The following is a 19,925-nucleotide window of genomic DNA, read 5'->3' as shown; positions in this document are numbered from 1 at the left end:
TTTTTTTTTTTTTGGGGGGGGGGGGGTGGGGGGGGCTCGGCCCGCTGGGAGCGGAGCCCTGGTGCTCGTCCCTTTGTGGTTTGGGGCTCGTTTGCAGGATGGGAGAATCCGGGGTTAGGTACGGGGACAGCTGGGGCAGCCTGTTTTATTTCTTTCCATTTATGAAATAACCGGGTGCCCCTGCTCGTCTCTGCGCTCTGTCCCTGGGCCATCGAGGGGCGGGCAGGCAGCCAGACCGGGCTCTGCTGGGGGAAGCAAAGGGCCTCTCCCCCCTCAGAGCAACCAGGGCAGGGGGGCAGATTGCTAAAAGTGGGGGCTCCTAATAACTCGTTTGAGCCCACCAGCTGCTGGAGGTAGGAAACTGCTCGTATCTGAGCTGCCCGTAAGGGCTTCAGGCTCATCCAAGCCCCATAAGTGTCCTCTGGGAAGGTTATGGGCACCAGGAGGACTTTGCTGGAGGATGCAAAATATTTGTGCTGCTTCGGATTCGACCCTGGGCGCTTCAGAGCCGGTCCCCTGGAGGTCTCAGCCCGACCGGTTTGTTGATGGCAGCTGTGCGGGGAGGTGGAGGCAGAGGCACCCAGAACCATCTGAGTCAGAGCTCTGCCTTTTTTCTTCGTAATGGATGATCGTCTTCTGCGCGCCAGGAATGTCATTGATTCTGAGTAAGCGGCGTGTTAGGAGCAGCTCAGCTGGAGGAAGGTTTTGGCGTTCAGAGGTGGTGGTTCCACAGCAGCACCCGGGCCCCGTTGGCTGGCGGCACAGGGGTTAAATCAGCGAGGGTCAGGAGCCTGGCTTTGCCGGGATTTAGAGCCAGCTGCAGATGTGCTTCGTGGCTCTGGCTGCTTCCCGCTGGAGGGGGGCGGCTGGGGGGGGATCACCGCTGAAACCTCTGCGTTACTGTGCAGATATCCGGGGAAGGGAGCCAGCGTTTCGGCGGCGATGGCTCCTTCTCCCTGCTTTGAAGGATCCATCCCATAACCTGCACTGCAAAGTCCTGCTCAGCTGGGGACGGGATTAGCGCAGGCTCCGGCCGTACCAGCTCTCCTCCGGCCTGGTGCTCAGCTCTGCCGAGAGTTCATGAAAACACCATCCAGCTTGCTTCCCCCCCCAGCTCCTTTCTCCTGGGGGTGGGCGTGCTGACATTGTTCGGCGCACATCATCTGGTTCGTGTTATGTCTGGCAGGAAGTCCGGCCTCTCCGGCCCGCCGCGCTCCGGGAGGCTGCAGGGCCGCGCTTTTGGCAGGGGGAGTGAGAGGAGCGGGGGGGGGGGGGGCGATGCGGCTTGTCGTGGTTTTACCCCCCCAGGAAAGCTGTCCCGTGCACCCCCGGGGATGAGGCCTTGGACCTCGGGAGGGGTTTGGCTGCATCGTTGGGAATGGAGGCTGCGAAAGCAAAGTTTTGGGGGCTGAGAGTGGCTTTGCATGGTCCCAGCGTGGCAGAGAGAGGCGAGCGTCCTCCAGCCCTCCTCTGCTGTCCTCTCTGCCCAGGTTTCCCCTCTGGGCTGTAACGTGGCTCCGTGCTGCGTGACGGGCAGAGCAGTGCCGGCATCCCAGCGCCTGGGCTTTCCTCCCGGCCCCGAGGAACTTGCTGACAAATTCCTCCTTCCTCTGTGCCATCCGTTTGCGAGCGGAGGCGAGAAAAGGCACAGCCGGGAGCAGGGTTCGGTGACCCACTGCCTCTCGAGCAGCTCGGAGAGCCTCTAACCTCCGTGTGCTCCCGGGTGAGAGCTCCGTGGTGTTCTCTGGGCTGTGTGGAGTGGGTTTTGCTCACTGTCGTTACACTGCACAACCGGGAGGGCAGAGAAAACAGAGTTGCTGTGACAACTGTGCTGGCAGCAGCCTGGTGTGGTTGTAATCCTCGGGTAAGGTTTCTCTGTGAGATACGCCCTGGGAGGAGAAGGCGAATTATTTGAATGCCCCCCCCCAGACCATCGCTGTTTTGCCGAGCTCCACTTCTGTCCCTGTGGTGGGAACCCAGGGCTGTGCTCCCCACTCGCTCCTGCGCTGGGATGGAGCTGGGCTCGGGGCCGTGCCAGCTGCTGGGGGCCATCGCCTGGTCCCAGGGGAATACAGAGGATCCCTGGAAAGCTGCTGGGCAGGTGGTGGGGAACGCGGATCCCGCAGAGCCCCTGCGGATGGCTGTCGGTGGCAGGGCCCTTTGCCTGTATCCCAAGCAACGGTATCGATCTCCCAGGCACCGCGCCGAGGTGGCCGTTCGAGGGCTCGCGGCCACGTGCTGCCGAGCGTTCTCCTGCTGATTTTAACCGTGGGGAATGGGAAGTTTATAGCGAGCCTCTTTAGCGAGGGACTGGCCAAGCTGCTTTGCACACCTTTTGCTTTGTCCTTTTCCGTTCTAATCCAGCCCAAATCAGCAGTGAGTGTCACAGCGTGAATTTATTTGGTGGTTCTCCTTGGTGGAGATGCGTGCTGTAAACACAACTGCAGATGACACAGACTGAAACTTTCATGAGACTGGCATCGCCGAACCTCCAGACAAATGGCGAGGGCTGACGCATATTGAAAAAGCTTGTATTGTTGCTATTTTGGCTCTATTTGTTTTCTGAACAATTAGGAGACTTTCAGTTGCTAAACACATCCTCGAAAACTTGAATTGCTCAGCCCAGATGCCTCGGAGGTCAGTGCTTGTGCTTTATAGCCGAGAAGGAGGGGTGAAGATCTCTCTTAAAAGCCATTTTCTTTTAGCTTCCAGTGGTGCCTGTGGAAGAAGATCCTTTTCTCCCAGCCTCTTCCCCTCCCCGAGGCACAACCTGATATGCCCCGTGCAATTTGCGAGAAGAACATCATCGGCTGGTACTTCTCGCATGGGGACCTGCCTTGTGGCTCCCTTCCAGAAGGGTTTGGAGGCGGCGGCGAGGCTGGGAGCAAGCTGAGATGCTGATTGTTGGTGGCTGCTGCAGGAGGGGAAGAAAGGAGGTGGGAGGGAGTTTTGATTATTATTTGATATCGTTAGAAGCTGGGGAGAGGTTCCAAAATGTGTTTGTATAAGGATCGTGTTACTCAGGGGCCGCCATGCCCTGTTTCCATAGGGGTAGGAAACCCTCCGGTACTGGGATCTCACTGAGGCTTTAGCGCTGGATTGGCAGCCCTGGCAGAAATCTTGTTGGGCTCCACCTGGCCTCCAGGGTCCTCACTTGACCCTCCAGAGCCCCCCAGATCACACTATTGCTCTGCTACGGCCCTTTATGTCCTAGCTGTGGGTGTGGGATTACCAGGCAGGGACAACTAAATGCAAGCTTGGAGAGTTTCTGCACTTCCCTGTGCCCAGGTTTGGGGGTGGAATGAGCTCGGATTTTGCAGGAAAGGAGCAAAAGGACTGCTGAGCTGCAGGGATGTCTCACTTACTCAGCTCTTCTGCTGGGGTGGTTGGCAGCAACCACCCAACGTTTCAGGCCGGTGCACAGCCTGTTTTCAGGGACGTGCGAGTTGGTCCGGCCATAGGACTGACTTCACCATGAGTGGCTTCTCCATCACCCTTTCTGCCTCTCTAATTGCCGGCCGCTGCATCCCCCGAGGGACATGTAATTGAAGGAGCAGAGAGCTTATTTAGGTCACTGCAGACCACATGTACAGGCTGGGCATCCCCTGCTTGTACTTTCTCTAGCACTCTTATCTCCAGAGCTGCCTGAGCGACTGTTTTTCAAGCAGTTGTGTTCTTTTTATTTGGATGCATACTTGCAGCAGGGCTGTTTCAGTTCTCAAATATTTCTCTATCTCCCATGGACCCAGCAAGGGGGGGGGGGAGAAAGCTGTAGCCAAGGAGCAGGATTTGGACACAAGGCTGGTTGTGACGGGCGAGGGAGCGCACTGCAGCTGGGGGGGGCCTTCCATACATTGCTTTGTTTATCTCGTGCTCTTCCTGTGCACAGTGCCGGGTTAGGCACAAGGGCAGCATCCTTGGCCTACCCAAAATGCGTGTTGCTTGTCGAAGGCCTGTGGGACCTTCATTCTGCATCTGTGCGCTGAAAGATGAGCCTAGTGTGAATGCTCATATGAGGAGGTGCTTGGTGCCCGAGAGAAACTGGTTGAGCATCGCGCTGAAATCATATCGCAACCTCTGTGCAAGCCTGGAAGAGCTGTGGGTGGGGGAAGAAGAACTGAGCAGTTTGGCTCCTTCAATTGTCAGAGTTTCTCGTTCCTGTCCCAGCACGAGGACCGACCACATGGTGCAGCCCTGACCCCCGGAGCCCATCCAGCTCGTGCAGCACCCTCTGTAATACCGATGTGCCCGGACTTTGCTCCTGAGCCGTTATGGAGCCCTGAGCTCCGGCACGAGCGAGCCCAGCCGCTCCCCGGGGATCGGCCCAGGGCCCGATAAGCAAGGGCAGGGAGCGGGCGCTGCCCGGCGAGCCGGCTCAGGGTGCTGCGGCTGGCCAGCACTGAAGTGGCTGTGCTCACGCGTGTAATGCTGTGTTTGCAGAAGGGCTCTTGTGGAGCGGCCTTTTGTTCCCGTAACACCTGGCAGCAGCTCTCCCGGAGGCAGGAGAGAAGTCCTTCCCAAATCTTGGCAGCGAGCTCACGCCATTCTCCCTCGGTGCGATGAAGCGGTGGCTGCAGCGTGCAGCACCGCCGCTCCTCTCCGTGCCTTTGGTTTGGTTCGTGGTTATGACATGCAAACAATCCCTAAAGCTGACAGCTATGTTCCAGGGCTGCCTTGGTACAGGTTCCTACAGGGCACCACATTTTTATTAGATAACCAGCGAGAGTTTAGCGCACCTGATGGCCGGTAGTTATGTGACAGTGAAACACCGGTGGGGATGAAGCACCGCAGAGGCACGCGCGCGGCCCGTTTATCTCGCATAGCTCAGCAGCAGTGAGTTTGCTTTCGTTCCACCATCGGTATGTTGATGAGCCCTGCTATGGGATGGGGTGAGGCATCCCCCAGCCCCACACACTGGGTCCCTGGGCACTGTGGAGACAGGATGGAGGTGGCTCATGTTGCCAGACAGCAGGCCGCGTCCTCAGAGCTGGCGGCAGAGGGAAAAAAAAATTTAAAAAAGTTGTTTTGACTTGCAAACGGCACAGATTGGAGAGGAAAGTCATCAGAGGCAACTTAATCTGGAATGCTGAGGCATTATTTTTAGTGTGGCTTTTCTTTCTGCTAACCACACTTTAACAAACAGCAGCTGAGCCGAGGGCCTGTGTGGAGACCTGGCTTTAAAGGGCTTGCTACCCGTCTTACCAGAGCTGCTCTTCATGTCAGGGAGCAAAACCACAGCGTTTCCCTGCTCTTTGCAGTGGTCGTGTCTCCGTGGTGACCCAAAGCTGAGAGCCCTCACCTCTGAGGTTGGTGTTTTGGTTGTGAAATGATGTGTGCTGGGCTTGGGTTGCTCTAAGCCCGGCCTCGGCTCAGGAAACCATCCGGCAGCCACGCTGGGCAGGGTGCAGCACTCTGCCCGAGGCTGCTGGTGGCCATCTCGCTGGGATTTCTGATTTTCTGGATGGCACAGGCTGCGAGATCCCGTCCTGGAGCCGCAGTGGGAGCTGGCGCTGGGACAGCCCGGGCTGGGCTCCCTGGCAGCCTGTGCTCGGCAGTGACTCAGAGCACAGCCGTGGTGCGCTGTGGGCGTCACAACAAAGCGCTCCTTCCCTCGGCTGCTTCGTTGGGGTGGTACCCCACAAAACCCCTCTCTCCCAGTCCTCATTTCCACAGATTTCAGCACATTCCCCTGCAAAAGTTGTCTCTAAGAGGAGGGGAATGCTCGAGGCTTGATGACCCATCTTAGTCCAGGCAACATCATGTGAAAGGAGCCGGGGCAGGAAGGCGGGCGCTGCCGCCCGCTTTGCACTGACGCTGTCCCGCTGTCATTTTGTGAGTCAACTCGTTGGTTGGATTTGTCCCCAAAACTCATTTTGAAGCGGAGGGCAAGCCATGGGGATGCTCAGCCCTAGTACCAGGCATCCGACCAGCCCAGGGCAGCAGACGAGCCCAGCTAGGCCCATGCTGGCTCGCCTAGTGCTGCGTGTGGCACAGCGAGCCTTTGGTGCAGTTTTGCCACAAAAAAAAGCTTTATGATGTGAGGGAATGACTGCCTGCAGACGGAAGGGTAGATGGGAAAGTAGAATAATCCAGCATGAAGCTGTCTGCTCTCTCCCTGGCACCCCCCACATTTTGGGTAACGCTGGCAGAGGGTTTGCTGCTGCAGGTCCCTCTCTGGCTGATGCTCAGAGGGGGTCAGCTGCAGGAGCCACATTTACAGGCATGGGGACAAGGGTCCTAGTAACTGGGGAGGGAATTGGGGCTGGGGGGGACTCATCCCACCCCGGACACCCGCCTTTCTTTTGCCACGGCCTCTCTGGATGTGCAGGATCCGGCACACCCAGCTCCCGGGACAGGGCTCGGGTCCAAGCCTCGCTGCTTGGGCTCCCAGAGTGCATGTTCAGGCATTTGACAACAGCTAGATTTTTTTTTTCTTTCCAGTTGTTTTCTCTCCAAAGGTGCCAATTAAAATTAAACTCTCAGTTGCTTCAGCTGTGGAAATCAGACCAACTTAGTTGACTTAGCATCCTGACTGCAGGCCCCCCAGGTGTCGGCTTGTTGACTCCTGCCTCTGTACCTGCTTATATAGCACCTACTGCCTCGTTGACACCTAGTTAAGTAATGCTCTGAAGCTGAGATTTTCTTGATTATAAGGCAAAAGCGCTTGCTCTTCCCTCTTCCAGCTTCCCACAGGCGGCAAAGCCGCCGCAGGGAGGGGAAGAGGTGGCAGGGAGCCATCCAAGGGCACAATGTCCCCCGCTCAGCCCCATGGCAGCCCTTCCTGGAGCAAAGGGGTGGCCAGAAGCCCACAGCTGGGATGTGGCGGCGGCTGCGGGTGGCAGGAGGAGGCTGGGACCAGCCGGGGTCAGCCCGCAGCTCCGCAGCAAATGGAGGCACCCGACGTCATGCCGGCCGGGTTGGGAGTCGGGTGCGAGGGGCACGGCCGGTGAACAAAGGCTCGCTTTTATTCCTTTCGCCAGCAGCCCCTCGCTGCTGCCTCCCTGCCCTGGATTGTTCGTGCGTTTTCTCTGCTTCAGCTGTTTACTGGGTCACCCTGCTGCGGACGCGCGCACAAAGAGCGAGCCATCCGCCGAGGCCGTCCCTGCGCCACCGGCACCGCAAGCCCCTCTGAGGCCCCAGGAGCACAGTGGTGGCATTGAACCGGGCTGGGAGAGCACCCGAGCCTGCCCTGCTGTGGGGCTGGGGGCATTGGGAGCATCCCACCACCTCCCAGGCATCCTCCTCCTCCGGGATTTCGGGGCAGGGGGGTTCTGGTCTCGTCGGTCCTGCCCACTCTTCGATCGCACCAGCTTCGGTGGAGTGAACGTAAGTCGACGTAGGCCAGTGTAAACACATGGGTGGACACATTCACTTCACGAGGGCTTATTTTGGTGCAGCTTATCTACGCTAAGGATGTGTCTGAGCTGAATCAAAATGAACCTCGCTCAAATTGAAGCAAGGGGTTGCAGCGCAGTTACCACAAGCCAGACGGCAGCCAGACGGCTGTGGGTTTTGGACAGCCTCCAGTTTGTCCACCCCAATCTGTGCACCTTTGAGATGACAGAAAGATAAGACTACTTTTTTTTTTCCTTCTTTTTTTTTCCCCCATTGCAAGCCACAGCCGATGAGTGCACAGGCAGCTATGTACAGGTTATCCAGGCTGTTCGGGAACGGCATGGGCAAAACTCCAGCCCCAAGTGTGCTCTTCCTTCATGCAGGTCACCCACGTGGTGGGGGCAAGGGGAGGTTTGGGCAAAGAAGCTGCTTCTAGGGCAATTGATGCTTCTTAAAATTAAATGTTTGGCTGGCTAGACTGGCATATAGGCTGCAAGCTGAGAGCAGGAGAATATTTATTGAAGGCTTTGTGTTGCTGGGAATGTAAAGACTTCTGGGAACTCACTAGCTTGAAAATGCTGATGCATGCAAGGGACAAAGCATTTCCCTGGAACTGCAACGACAAACGGATCTGTGTGTCCCGTGCTGGTCCTGAAGCCAGAAATATACTGGTTAACAGGCATTAAGACATAATTGAAAACTCAGCAGTGAGGATCCCAATGAGTTGCAAGGTCTGTCAGCTCCAACGCCGACCCAGGCGCTTCCCCTTCGCTGACACGCTGCGGTTCTTGCTGACGCAGAAGTAGCTCGCTTGGTGTGAAGGGCCCCGTTCCAGCATTGGAATCAACAGGGTAGTACGAAGTCAGGTAGGCTTCCCTGTCATCTCTTTGGGGGACACACACCCCATTTTCTTCACATTTGAACAAGGCATTACAGGGCTATCATGTTGCATGGGACCTACAGGTGCTGCTGTACACCAAAAAATGCATTTCAGTATTGGAGCTTGTTTCTGTGATGTTCCTTGCAGATTTCTCTGTTTCACCTCGGTGAAACACAGACCTTTGTTCCGAGCCGAAATGACTTACCGTGAACCACTTGATCTTTATTTACTCTTACAGAGCAGGAGGCATTAATTTTTTATACACCAGTTGTCACCAGCCACGTGGTTCTGGTTTCACTTCCAGTAATTACCCTCCGGGCGAGTTCGTAGCGGAGCGGTGGCTCTGCAGGCGCAGGCCAGCTGCGTCCCTTGTAAGCAAGGCTGGCCGGGTAGGCGTTGGCGCTGAGCGGGGATGCTGCAGAAACGCACGCCAAAGTGATCACGAACGCAGAGCAAAGCAGTGTGGAGCAAGAGCTGGAATTGCTGTGTCAGCCGGATCCTTTTTCCATGAACTTAGAGAGGAAGCAAAACCTGCTGCTCTCAGTTTTCTGCTCCGCTTCAGCAGCCCGCGAAGGGAAGGAACCCTTCCTGGCACGTCCCTGGGTGGGAAGCGCGAGGGGAGTCCTGCTCTGGGGCAGCCTAGGCTGGGCTTTTGCTTAGGATGCAGCTGCCTGGAGGTTCTGGGTGGTCTTCGTGTGCTCCAGGGTGTAAGCAACGCAGGGTCTGGAGTTACACCGTCAGCCACCTGTGGCGTCTCTGGCACCGCCAGTGGCAGGCGCAGCTCGTTTTTCCCAGGGGAGTCCCCAGAGCAATCCCCATCTCCTGCAGCCCTCGGAGGCCGGTGGGGATGCAGTGGGCACGCAGCATTTGTGCAGGTCTGACTCTCGATTTCCAGACCATAAAAAGAGCGAAAAAGTTTCGATGTGTGGGAAGGCTCCCAGTTTTCTTTGAAAGCAAAACAAACGCGAACGGGGGGAGGAATCCAGTGTATCTGCTCTGTCTCGTTTCTGGACCCAAGCGCTGAGCTCCTAATCCTCGCTCCAGCCACTGACTCACTGCGTGCGAGTCACAAGACGCCTTTGTACCAGATCCTCCAGCCGCTGCTTTCTCTTCTTCCTAAGCCACGCGGGCGGAGACGGCTGCCTTTGAATATCCTCCCCAACCACACGGGGCTACGGACGCAGGCACCACCAGCAGGATCAGGCCTGCCCTGTCTCAAACAGTGCCCTCAGGCAGGCCCTGATGGAAGAGGTGCCAAAGCCTCCTGCGAGGCAGATGTGTGTGTGGGGGGGTGGCACGTCCCCACTGGGTGACAAGTCCCCACCGCCACCCATCCCTGCCTGGGGGTGCCCAGGGGAATTCACGGCCCCTGGCTGCTCCCCGTGGTCGCTGGCGGCAGCTCCCCCTGCCTAAACACCTGAAGCAGAGCAGAAGCAGAGCTGAGCATGTCAGGGAGCCCCGGCTGCGGAGCCAAGCAGCTGATGGGTGAGAACAGGCCCTCAGCTGTTGCCACTCTCCTGGTATCCTGGCAAAAACACCCCCTTTTCACAGCGGGTTTAAGTTTAGCTTCTGGCCCTTTTTCTGTTCTTTTCCTGTTTCCCCCTCTGTCATTATTTTTTCATGGGCTGTTGGAACCGTTCCTGGTCTGAAGTGGCTCAGAGGAGGCAGGAAGGAAGGCAGAGAGTGTCGAAAACCCGAAGAAGAAAACACGTCCATCTGCTGAGCACCCCAGCGCTGCAGCTCCGCGCGGGGCAGGGGCCGGGGTTCGAGCTCCATCAGCAGCGATGTGATACGGCACAGGGGGAGAGGAACGGCCTGAGATCGACCTGGAGTGCTGGCTGGAGACAGCTGTGATGCCCGGCATAGCTTGGTCACTGCTGGGTTGGTGTTTGGGAGCTCCTGGCCTCGATGGGGCTGCTGACCCAAAGCAAAGCACGTGCTGTGGGTAACCGTCAGCACCGGGTGCCTTGCCTTTCCCCAAGCACGGGAAGGTTCAGCAGTGTCTTCGGGTGGTCTCTGCAGCCTTCCCGAGCACGGCCGGGGAAAGGAAACCGCCGGAGAGTGCGAGGAGCAGAAGGGCTGCCCCTGACCGGCAGAGCCCTGGGGGAACATCAGCCCCAGGGGGGTTTTGCCTGGAAGTCCCCGCGAGGCAGGGCGTTGTGGGCTGTTGTGCTGCGTGCGCTTATTTTGGATGAGCGGGACAGAGGGCACTTCTGCTTCTGCGGTCTCTATCTGTGGTTCGCAGAACTCAAGTTGTTTTCCTTTCACTAGATGAAGGTGGATTTTTTTTTTCTAATTTCCTTTTACATAACGCCATGCATTTTCGTTTACATAAGAGGCCCCAAAGTTACTGCCATGCGTTGCATGGGTTCAGGATCTGCTCCCGAGGGTAAAACAGAAGTGAACTTGGGGCTCGTGTAAACTGTGGAGGACGTGGTCCTTGGTTTCTTTCGTTTCTGGAAGGGCCAATTTCCTGTTGCCAGTGGGAAGGAGTTATTGTGAGAAGGGACTGGAGACTGCAGAGCCCCAGCCCATTGTACCGCCTGTAGAACACACATTTTGTGTTGCCCAGCTGAAAGGGAGCAGAGTGACGCGAACATCTTGATCTTTAAACCAGCCGTTTTTCAGGGAGCATCAGTAAAAGCACTTTAAGCAGTCTTGTCTCTTCCGTGTGTGCTGAAGTTAATACCTTTTTCCACTAACAGTTCATTATTTTGTGTCTTTGGAGGCCAATGCACTAAGCCAGGGGCACGGGGGACCAGTGCTCTGAAGACCTGGTAATTGTTGGCTAATTGTGTGTGATGTGCAGGAATGTTGTCATGCTCACAGTTAATCCTGTGCTGCGCTCCTGTCTTACTAAACCCACCTGTGTGATTTATCTCAATACTTCCTAGAATGCAGTTTCATAGCCAGTATTTTCCTTGCTGTTGGGATTTTGCATTTTTCCCTGTTCAGCTGATGAGAAGGGACACAGGCAGGTTCCCTGCTGCCCTGTGCCTTGTCCCTCACACCGCAGCCCTTCTTCCAGGCTTGCTTACGAACCTTGGCTAAATCCTAGAGCTCGTTATTAAACCTCCGTGTGAAGACGTGGGGTTCAACGCCGTGCTGTGTACCAGAACACGCGCCCGGGAGTGGAAGAGTTGATTGCACGGAGCAGGAATTCCTCCCTGGTGTAGTCACCAAGGCTTTGAACTCAGGTCCGGAGCTCCCTACTGCTCACGCAGCCCAGGGCTATCCGCGGCTCCAAGAGGCGGTCTCTGAAACCAGGCAAGCCATCTGGCGCGGCCTCCAGTTTCATATTTCAGGGGATGAACTCCTGCCGAGTTCACTTACGGCTGCTTTTTGCAAAAGCCTCCGGCTCTCGCAGAATTGTGTGTCCGATTCCCCCCTGTTCAACACGAGTGGGGTTCTCCTGTGCCCCCATCCGAGCAGGAGCAGGGCTGTGTGCTGAGAGGGAGAAACTGGGGGCACGTGGTTGGGTTTGATGTCTTCCCTTTTTTTGATGCCCATTTTCTTGAAATGCTTTCTATGCCGTTTTCCGGGCTGCTGAGTTCCTTCCATATGAGTTTGGTGGAGGGTGCAAATGCTGTAATCATCAGCGTGCTCAGAGTTGGTGCTGTCACAGAAAAGCTTTGCTGAGTTTTGGTGCAGCCACTTGAAGCGCTGCCTGGGCCTGTTGGCCACATCTCTGCTACCAACACAATGCAGTGAGTGGAAGGGGCTGTTCGCTCGCACCTCTGCTCGGCTATTTAGGTGAAGGTGCTGGTGAGGGAGGCTTTGGTTGTGGGTGCTAGGCTGTGATTGTGCCACTGGGGCCTGCCTCACGTCTCCTTCTGCTTTCCGAGCTGGAAAATTCCAGCAGAAAAGCAGTAGCTGCTGCAGCAGCACTATTTACCCACATTGTCCGTCAGAGCTCTTTTGAGACCATTCTGGGGCCGTTTCTCTTCGGTTGACTTGCTGGAAGTCCTAGAGGGAGCTGGTGCGAGCTCCAGGCAGGATTTTAGAGCCGTCGGTGCCCGTCCCATAACTAAGCCATGGCCGGAGGTTCTGGGCTCTGCCAGCCCTGCCTCCGGTCCCTCATCTTCCCATGTGCAAAGGGAGAGACGTGGGTTTGGAGCAGGTGCTGAGGTGGGGCTTCCCCGGCTGTGTCCTGCCGCTGCTTTTTGCTCCATTAGTTTTTAACGAGCATGTGCCGAATGCGCAGTCAGCATCTCGGAGAAAGAGCAGGAGGAAAGAGGAAGCTCACGCAGAATATAAATAACCAAATTTTAAAATGTACCAGTGTAGCAGCTCGCCCGGCTCTTGGCATGAGCCTAGCTGGAAACCGCTCGGAAGCTGCGTACTGTGTGTGTGGTTTGCAAAGGGGGAACTTCGGGGGACATCGCACGAGTCAGCAAGACAGAAAATGAATGAATCTGACAGTCTCGAATATAGGAAGGAAACGAAATTTGCTTCTACGCACATTAAAATTAGGTGCACCCTCTGCACGTGACATGAAATACAAGAGTGGAAACCCTCGCAGTTGTGGCAAGAGTTTCCACTGGCGTTGCACAGCAGCTGCCAATGATTCATGCATTGATCCTGGGACATTTTGTCCTCTCCTATGATTTGATTTCTTTATTAATTTAATTGCGTCTCAACAAGCATCTGGTTTTGGATGGCTCTTTGTGTCTGGGGTTTATAACTGCCTAGCCAAATCTCTTTTCGGAGTTAGGGGGGTCTGGTCCTGCTGGAGCCGGAGCTTTCCTCCATCCCAAACTGGGACGTTTCCAAAGCTTTTCCTTCTGTATGTTGGAAACCACTTCCACAGGTGGAAGACAGACAACCTGGTTGGCATGGGATGGAGTTGGGTTGGCATGGGATCGCTCCAAGTGCCTGATGTGGACGTGGGGCTGCAGCGGTGTCGGCAGCGCTCTCTTGGGGTCGTGCCGGTCCCCGTGGTTCTCTGCTAAGACGAATCAGCTTGTGGGGTCTGGAGCAGCTCACCTGGCCCAGGAGCACCTCGCTGCCCTCACCTTGTGGAGGAGGGCACCTGGGCACCCCTGCACCAGGGCCCAATGTCCGATGGCAAGGGTGGCCGCTCTGGCAGGGCTCTCAGCAGCCCAGGGTCTCGCTGAGACAAGAGGGAGATGCGGAGGAAGGCTCAGGGCACACCTTGCTGGTGGCTGAGTGCGTTTCACTCTTGAAATTCAGGCCTGTCTATACCTGAAAGCACATTTATGCTGTAACTTATCCCAGAGCAAGAGGAAGATGGATGCAGGCGTCCAGGACTTCTGTCCGTCTTTGTGTGGGTGCTGCCAGGGTCGGTTGGATGAGTTCGGGTGTTCACAGCTGCAGTTAGGAGCCTCGTGGCACCTCGGAGCTTCAGCAAGCCAAATGCCTTGGCATGAAGTGAGAAGAGCAGGTTCAGTAGCAAGCGAGGAAGAAGTCCAATAACCCTGTCCTGAGGGATTCTCTGTCCTCATTCATTACAGCCGTGAGTAAGAGGCTCTTTAAAGTTTTCCCCTTGCTCTCTGAGCTGGTTGTGATTCTCTGCCTTAATTCCTCGCTAATAACAAGCGTTTGACGTGAGCACAGGGCGGTAATAACACGGCGATCGCTGCTGTGCTGATAAAGGACGGTGGTGAGGAGCAGGTTAGAGCAGGCTTGGATCTGTCTGCTCAGGTTTTGTTCGGTGCTTTCAGCTCAGCATCTCCTGAGATGTGCGGCATCGTCTGGAACCGTGGTCCTTGTGTCCATGGGGAGAGGTTTGGGACAGGGGGTTTCACGCTCTGCAGGCTGCAGGGAAAGCTGTGGGCTGGCAGCGTGCCGTGCCCCAGCGTGTGGTCACCTCTTCTTGCTCAGGAGGGAGGGAGATCCCCACAGTGTGCAGAGGGATCTGCAGAAATCCTCTTAGCGAGGCGCTGATTCAGCAGAGCGTGGTAGGGAGAGGGCTGAGCTGAATCTGAGGGGGTCTCCGCATCCCCAGAGCAGAAACGAGAGCCTCGTGGCTGGGTCAGGATGTGACCCGGGGGTGCAGCAACCTGTCTGTATGTCCCCGAGGCCACCCCACTGCTGCTCCCTGGAGTTTTCCCCTAGATTTGAGCTTCCCTCTTGAGTTTCTGCCCAGCGTGCGTGGCCAACGCTGCCTGGAGCTGATGGCCAGTTTGGTTTCACGGTCGTTATTTGCTATCCAACAAGGCTTGCGAGTGCTTGAGGTGCTCAGGGCAGATTACCGAGATTACATCCAGAGCCAGCAGCAATGTCACCTTACGTCCTGTAAGGCCACAGGGAGGGAAACAGCCGGGGTACGGGGACACGGAGGCTTGGCTCTGCCTGGGTGCGGGCTCTGGGTTCAGCTGCCCCAAAGGGCTGGTGCTGCTGGCTTTGGGTTTGTGAGCGGGCAAGCAAAATCCCTTTGGCTTGCCGGGACACCCCGTATGGGCTCACGAGAGCATCTCTGCTACCTGTTACCCTCCTTATCTCGTGGTGTATCTTGTTGTCTCGTGCAGAGCTCCACACAGGAGATCGGAGAAGAGCTGGAGGATGGTGTGATCTACAGCATATCGCTCCGGAAGGTGCAGCTCCATCACACGGCCAACAAAGGGCAGCGGTGGCTGGGGGTAAGCGGGGGCTCCGCCAGCATCGCTCTGGGGGATGTTTTCTGATGTTTCCCTGCCAGACACGGTGACCTGATGTGGGGGCTTGGCAGGGTCAATGCCAGCCCACATCCTGCCCTCTTCTTGTGTCCCTGGATGCTCCTGGTCTGGGAGCTCCTTCCAAGCCTTATCCCTAAATCATGTATTTATTTCGGAGAGGGGGCCTGGGAGCACACGCTGTCCTCTGCCCCATGGGAAAGAGGAGTGAGGGAAACAATGGGAAGCCCCGTTTTGCAAAATGGGGCAACCCTGATTTGCATCTGGATTTCAGCAATCCTGAGGCTTCCCTCTTCTCAAATCCCATCGGGGGGTCCCAGGCACTGCAGGGGTCCCCGCTCCCAGCCGAGACCCAAACAGCTCTTGCTGAGCTGGTGGGACCACGTCGTGCTTGCATGTGTCTGCTTCATCCAGCCCACTGACTTGTGGTCCTGTCCCGGCAGTTTGAGAACGAGTCAGCCTTAAACCTCTACGAGACGTGTAAGGTGCGGACGATAAAGGCTGGGACCTTGGAGAAGCTGGTGGAGTACCTGGTCTCGGCCTTCAAGGGCAATGATTCCACCTACGTCACCATCTTCCTGTGCACGTACCGGGCCTTCGCCACCACCAAGCAAGTGCTGGACCTGCTGCTCAACAGGTGAGGCTGCCCTGTGCCCTGAAACGCAGCTGGGGTGGCTGGTGCCCGAGCCCCTTCGGCCAGGAGAGCTCCAGCATCTTCTGCCACGCAGTGGAGGTCTGATGGGCTTCTCCCAGCCCCATCAGCACAAAGGTTTTGGGGTGGGCTGGGGAGGGAGATGCTCATCCTGGCTCCTGGCAGAGCTGGGGGTGATGTGGGGGGAGAAGAGGCAGAGCTGAGTCCAGGACCCTCACTGTCTCCTTGCTGTGCCCCACCAGGTATGGCAAGCTCCACGTGCAGGCGAACGGGGACCACACCAGGCACGTTGTGGATGAGAGGATGGAGCTGAAGAAGTAAGTCTGACCATGCTGTGGGTCACCCGGAGACAGGGGGCTCTGCTGATGGCTCTGTGGTTCTTGCATGGAGGCATGTGTTGTCCCACGGGCCCATGGGTGCACACGGGTACCTCGTGGCACCCGATTCTCACGTGGGCCTGCCCGCATTCCTCTCCCCACAGCACCATCTCCTCCATCCTGGGCGCCTGGCTGGACCAGTACTCAGAGGACTTCCGCAAGCCCCCGGACTTCGCCTGCCTCAAGCAGCTCATCTCCTACGTGCGCCACAACATCCCCGGCTCGGACCTGGAGCGCCGAGCCCGCATCCTGCTGGCCCAGTTCCAGCAGCAGGAGCAGAGCGAGACCGAAGCGGAAGGTGTGATGGTGGTTCCCTGCTCACGGGGGTGTTTGGGGCTGTGGGGAGAGTGGTACTGGTTAGCATCGAGGGTCTCGAGAGCCTCTGGTCTCGCCACGTGGCTAAACCCCTGTAAACACTGCCTGCGTTTACATGGAGATACACCGGGAAGCTAATCCAGCTGAACTAGAGGTGGTATTTCTAAGGGGATTAGCTAATCTGCCTTTAATCCTTCGTGGACGCTTGTATCCAGGTGAAAATGCCTGTCCTTCTATCTGGGCCTAGTTTCTAGCCTAGTTTACTTGAGCAGACCGAGATTAGGAGTGCTGAGGTGGGATGTGGGTGTCCACAGGGGCTGGCGTGGGGTGTGGTGCGGTGCTCAGCTCGTGGCCATGCTGCGGTGCTCAGCTTCGCGCCGTCTCTTGCAGCTGTGGACCACGGTGGCTGCACGTTCCAGCTGGTGGAGGAGAACGGGGTCGGGGACGGGAAGTCGGATTTCCTCTCCTTCTCCCCAGAGATGGTGGCGGAACAGTTCACGCTGATGGATGCTGTGAGTACTCATTCAAAAGCTGGGCCGGTGGTGCTCTGCTCACCTGCTTCTCTGGGCACAAGCCTGCCTGCTCCCTTGCTCCCGGCTGCATCTTTTCCCAAAGAGACCCATCTCCATTCCCTTATCTTCCAGGAGCTGTTTAAGAAAGTGGTGCCTTACCACTGCCTGGGCTGCATCTGGTCGCAGCGAGACAAGAAGGGCAAAGAGCACCTGGCGCCCACCATCCGTGCCACGGTCTCGCAGTTCAATAGCGTGGCCAACTGCGTCATCGCCACGTGTCTTGGAGACCGGTCCCTGAAGCCGCAGCAGAGGGCTAAGGTGGTGGAGCGGTGGATCGAAGTGGCTCGGGTAGGACAGCGCCATCCTTGCCTCCTGCCCCAGCCCAGTGCTGGGATTTTGCAGTCCATGAATTGCAGCAGGTCCCTTGGCTGTCTTTTTAACACGGAGTCCCCTTGTTCTGTCCTCAGGAGTGCCGCATCCTGAAGAACTTCTCCTCCCTCCGAGCCATCCTCTCGGCTCTGCAGTGCAACGCTGTTCACCGGCTGAAGAAGACCTGGGACGAGGTCCTGCGGTGAGCAGCACCTGCTGGGGTCCTGTGGCTGCTGGGGGGTCTCGAGGGGGAGGTTGTGCTGTTGTCGTGGCTCTTTAAGGCGTAGAGGGGATCACTGCAGCTCTGGCTTTGCCCAAAAGGATCTAAGGAGGAAATAAAAGCAGCATTGCCTGCTTCTCCTTTCCTTCCAAAACACCCTGGAATAACCTCAGACAGCAAGGGTTGCTGGAGCTGTGAGCTTTGCTGGGGTCATTTGGGTGAGCAGAAGAGAGCCTGAGGAAGCGTGGCACCGTTGCTGACTTCCCCCTGTGTTTCCCCCGAGCAGGGAGAGCTTCCGCACTTTCCATGAGCTCTCAGAGATCTTCTCTGACGAGAACAACCACTCCCTGAGCCGGGAGCTTCTCATTAAGGTACGGGGAAGCGGGCACCCACATCGCTGTATGTCTGACGCGGAGCTTAGGCTGATGCTGGCAGAAATCTGCACGTTGCTCCAGCTGCCAGCCCTGGCGGCACTGCTGGGGCTGCAGGCAGGGGTTTCGGAGCAGGCTGGGCTTTCTGCTTCTCCACCCAAAAGTCGTCATTGCCCGAAGCGCTCAGAGCAATTTAGCCAGCAGAGATAAGCAGTGGGATATGATCTTGTGCACCAGACGATGGCTTCTCCCCAGAGGCAGCTGCATTTGCGAACAGCCTGGTGCAAAGGGCAGAGCTCTCGGGAGGCCTCTTGGTTTAAGGTTTAAGGGGCTGTGGGGTCTGTGAAAGGCTGCAGCCCCAACGTCTTTCCCCGCAGCTTTCCAGCTGCAGATCGGGGCTGAGATCACACAAAACACAAAAGGGAACAAAACATCCCATTGAGGAGCTGTTTATACAGAGGGCTGGAAATGGGAGCAGCCTTTCCTATTCACTAAGGCTCTCCTCCCTGTTTGCCGTGAAAAAGCTCAGCCTTGATTTCCTCCTCTTTCCCTCCACGAGCAAATTTTACCAGTAAAAGTGGGTATGAACTTTAGCTCCTCTCTTGGCACGGTTTCCCACCCGCGCTGATCCCCACCTCTCCCCACCGTCCAGGAGGGCACGTCCAAATTCGCCACCTTGGAGATCAACCCGAAGAGGGCTCAGAAGCGGCAGCAGCAGCAGCGAGAGATGGTGAGTGGGGCACAGCCGTTCTCGTGTCCCCTTCCTGGTGGCTGTCCGGGCTGGGCTCGGCTCTCTGCTGACCCCGGCTGTCCCTTGCTGTCCCCCAGGGCGTGATGCAGGGCACCATTCCCTATCTCGGCACCTTCCTCACAGACCTGGTGATGCTCGATACCGCCATGAAGGATTTCCTGGACGTACGTACCTCCATCTTTATCCTCCTCCCCCTCTCCTTCCTCTGCCCAGGCATCCCCACAGCCTGGAGTGAAAAATGGAGGTGGTTCCCTGTACATCTCACTCTGCCGCCCTGTGCGTCCTATATCCAACGCTGCCCCCTGTGCATCCCATATCCGATGCTGCCCCCTGTGCCTCCATCCCCTGGCAATGGGCCGCTCTCGCACTGCCCCTCGGCGGGCACTGCCCGCACTGCAGCGGCTCCAGGCCGGGCAGGCCGGGAGGGCTGGGAGCAATTCTCCTTGCCCTGCTTCGCACCGACCTCTGGCTCCTTCTTTTCCAGGGAGGGCTGATCAACTTTGAGAAGAGAAGGAAGGTGAGAGCTTCACCGCGGCATGGGCATGGCTGGGTGGAGGGAGGAGGCTGGCTTTGTGCAAGCCCAGGCTCTGCCGGTCTCTTTGGGGTCTCTTTTTCTTTGCTGTGGTGTTCTTCATTTTGGGGGGAGATCCCGGTCCTTCCTAGGCATCTCTGTGCATGGGGCTGGGCTTTTTGGGGGTGTGTGTGTTGAGGCTGGCAAACAGCCATTCTGATTGCCTCCGTTGGCTGCAGGAGTTTGAAGTCATTGCTCAGATCAAGCTGCTTCAGTCGGCCTGCAACAACTACAGCTTCACGCAGGAGGACCATTTCGTGGACTGGTTCCACAGCCTGGAGCGGCTCAGCGAGGCCGAGAGGTGAGCACGAGCGGGGCCGAGCTGCTGCCGGTGCATGGGGAAGCCCCTGGCCCGTCACCTCCGGTTCTGCATCCCTCACCTTGCCTTAGCAAGCTAAAACCTTCCTCTCCTCTCCCTCCAGCTACGGGCTGTCGTGTGAGATCGAGCCGCTGTCAGAGTCAGCCAGCAACACGCTGAAGGCGAAGAAGAACACGGGCATCATCAAGCGATGGAGCGAGTGAGTCTGCTCGTCCTGGCGGGATGCGGGGTGGAGGCGGGTGCCAAGGCCGTCGTCTCCACGGTGGTGCTGGGCCAGCCTTCCCTTGCCCCGCTCCCTTCTCACCCTGCTCCTGTCCCTCCTGTCAGCCGGCAGCCGCCGAGTACCGAGCCCTGCGCCAGCGGCAGCTCCCACTCCAAGTCCTTCGACCAGCTCAAGTGCGGGCAGTACCTGTGCAGCGGGGATGCCACCGACTCGGTCAGCGTCACCTCTGCCGGCTCCAGCAGCTCGGACGTGGAGGAGATCAACATCAGCTTCATCCCCGAGTCCCCTGACTGCCAGGAGAAGAAGGTACGGGGCAGCTTGTGGGGAGGCAGGCGTGCCCTTCACGTGGGGACAGCCCTCAGCCTGCTCTGGGGCTGGGGGCCTCGGCGTGGCGG

At 57.3% G+C, this 19,925-nt stretch overlaps 1 protein-coding gene across 6 annotated transcripts in view; it reads left to right on the top strand.

The window, feature by feature from the left end:
• Nucleotides 1-19,925, top strand: part of RALGDS (ral guanine nucleotide dissociation stimulator) — a 48,703-nt gene that overhangs the window by 25,878 nt on the left and 2,900 nt on the right. For 4 of the 6 annotated variants that reach the window (XM_083807392.1, XM_083807391.1, XM_083807390.1 and 1 more), the window contains exons 2-15: nt 14,707-14,817; nt 15,294-15,487; nt 15,745-15,819; nt 15,984-16,177; nt 16,585-16,706; nt 16,839-17,054; nt 17,174-17,277; nt 17,582-17,666; nt 18,319-18,396; nt 18,495-18,581; nt 18,902-18,934; nt 19,168-19,289; nt 19,411-19,506; nt 19,635-19,836. In XM_083807392.1, the coding sequence (XP_083663518.1) occupies nt 14,707-14,817; nt 15,294-15,487; nt 15,745-15,819; nt 15,984-16,177; nt 16,585-16,706; nt 16,839-17,054; nt 17,174-17,277; nt 17,582-17,666; nt 18,319-18,396; nt 18,495-18,581; nt 18,902-18,934; nt 19,168-19,289; nt 19,411-19,506; nt 19,635-19,836 (1,719 nt within the window). Of the gene's footprint in view, nt 1-1,255; nt 7,327-14,706; nt 14,818-15,293; nt 15,488-15,744; nt 15,820-15,983; nt 16,178-16,584; nt 16,707-16,838; nt 17,055-17,173; nt 17,278-17,581; nt 17,667-18,318; nt 18,397-18,494; nt 18,582-18,901; nt 18,935-19,167; nt 19,290-19,410; nt 19,507-19,634; nt 19,837-19,925 lie in introns of those variants that run through there. The other 2 variants (XM_083807389.1, XM_083807388.1) reach the window with 2 other exon arrangements.

Source organism: Anser anser, assembly GCF_964211835.1.
Source record: "Anser anser genome assembly, chromosome: 21".
Lineage (NCBI taxonomy): Eukaryota > Metazoa > Chordata > Aves > Anseriformes > Anatidae > Anser > Anser anser.
Note: the sequence above shows the minus strand (reverse complement) of the source record. Positions and strands in the feature narration are given on the sequence as shown.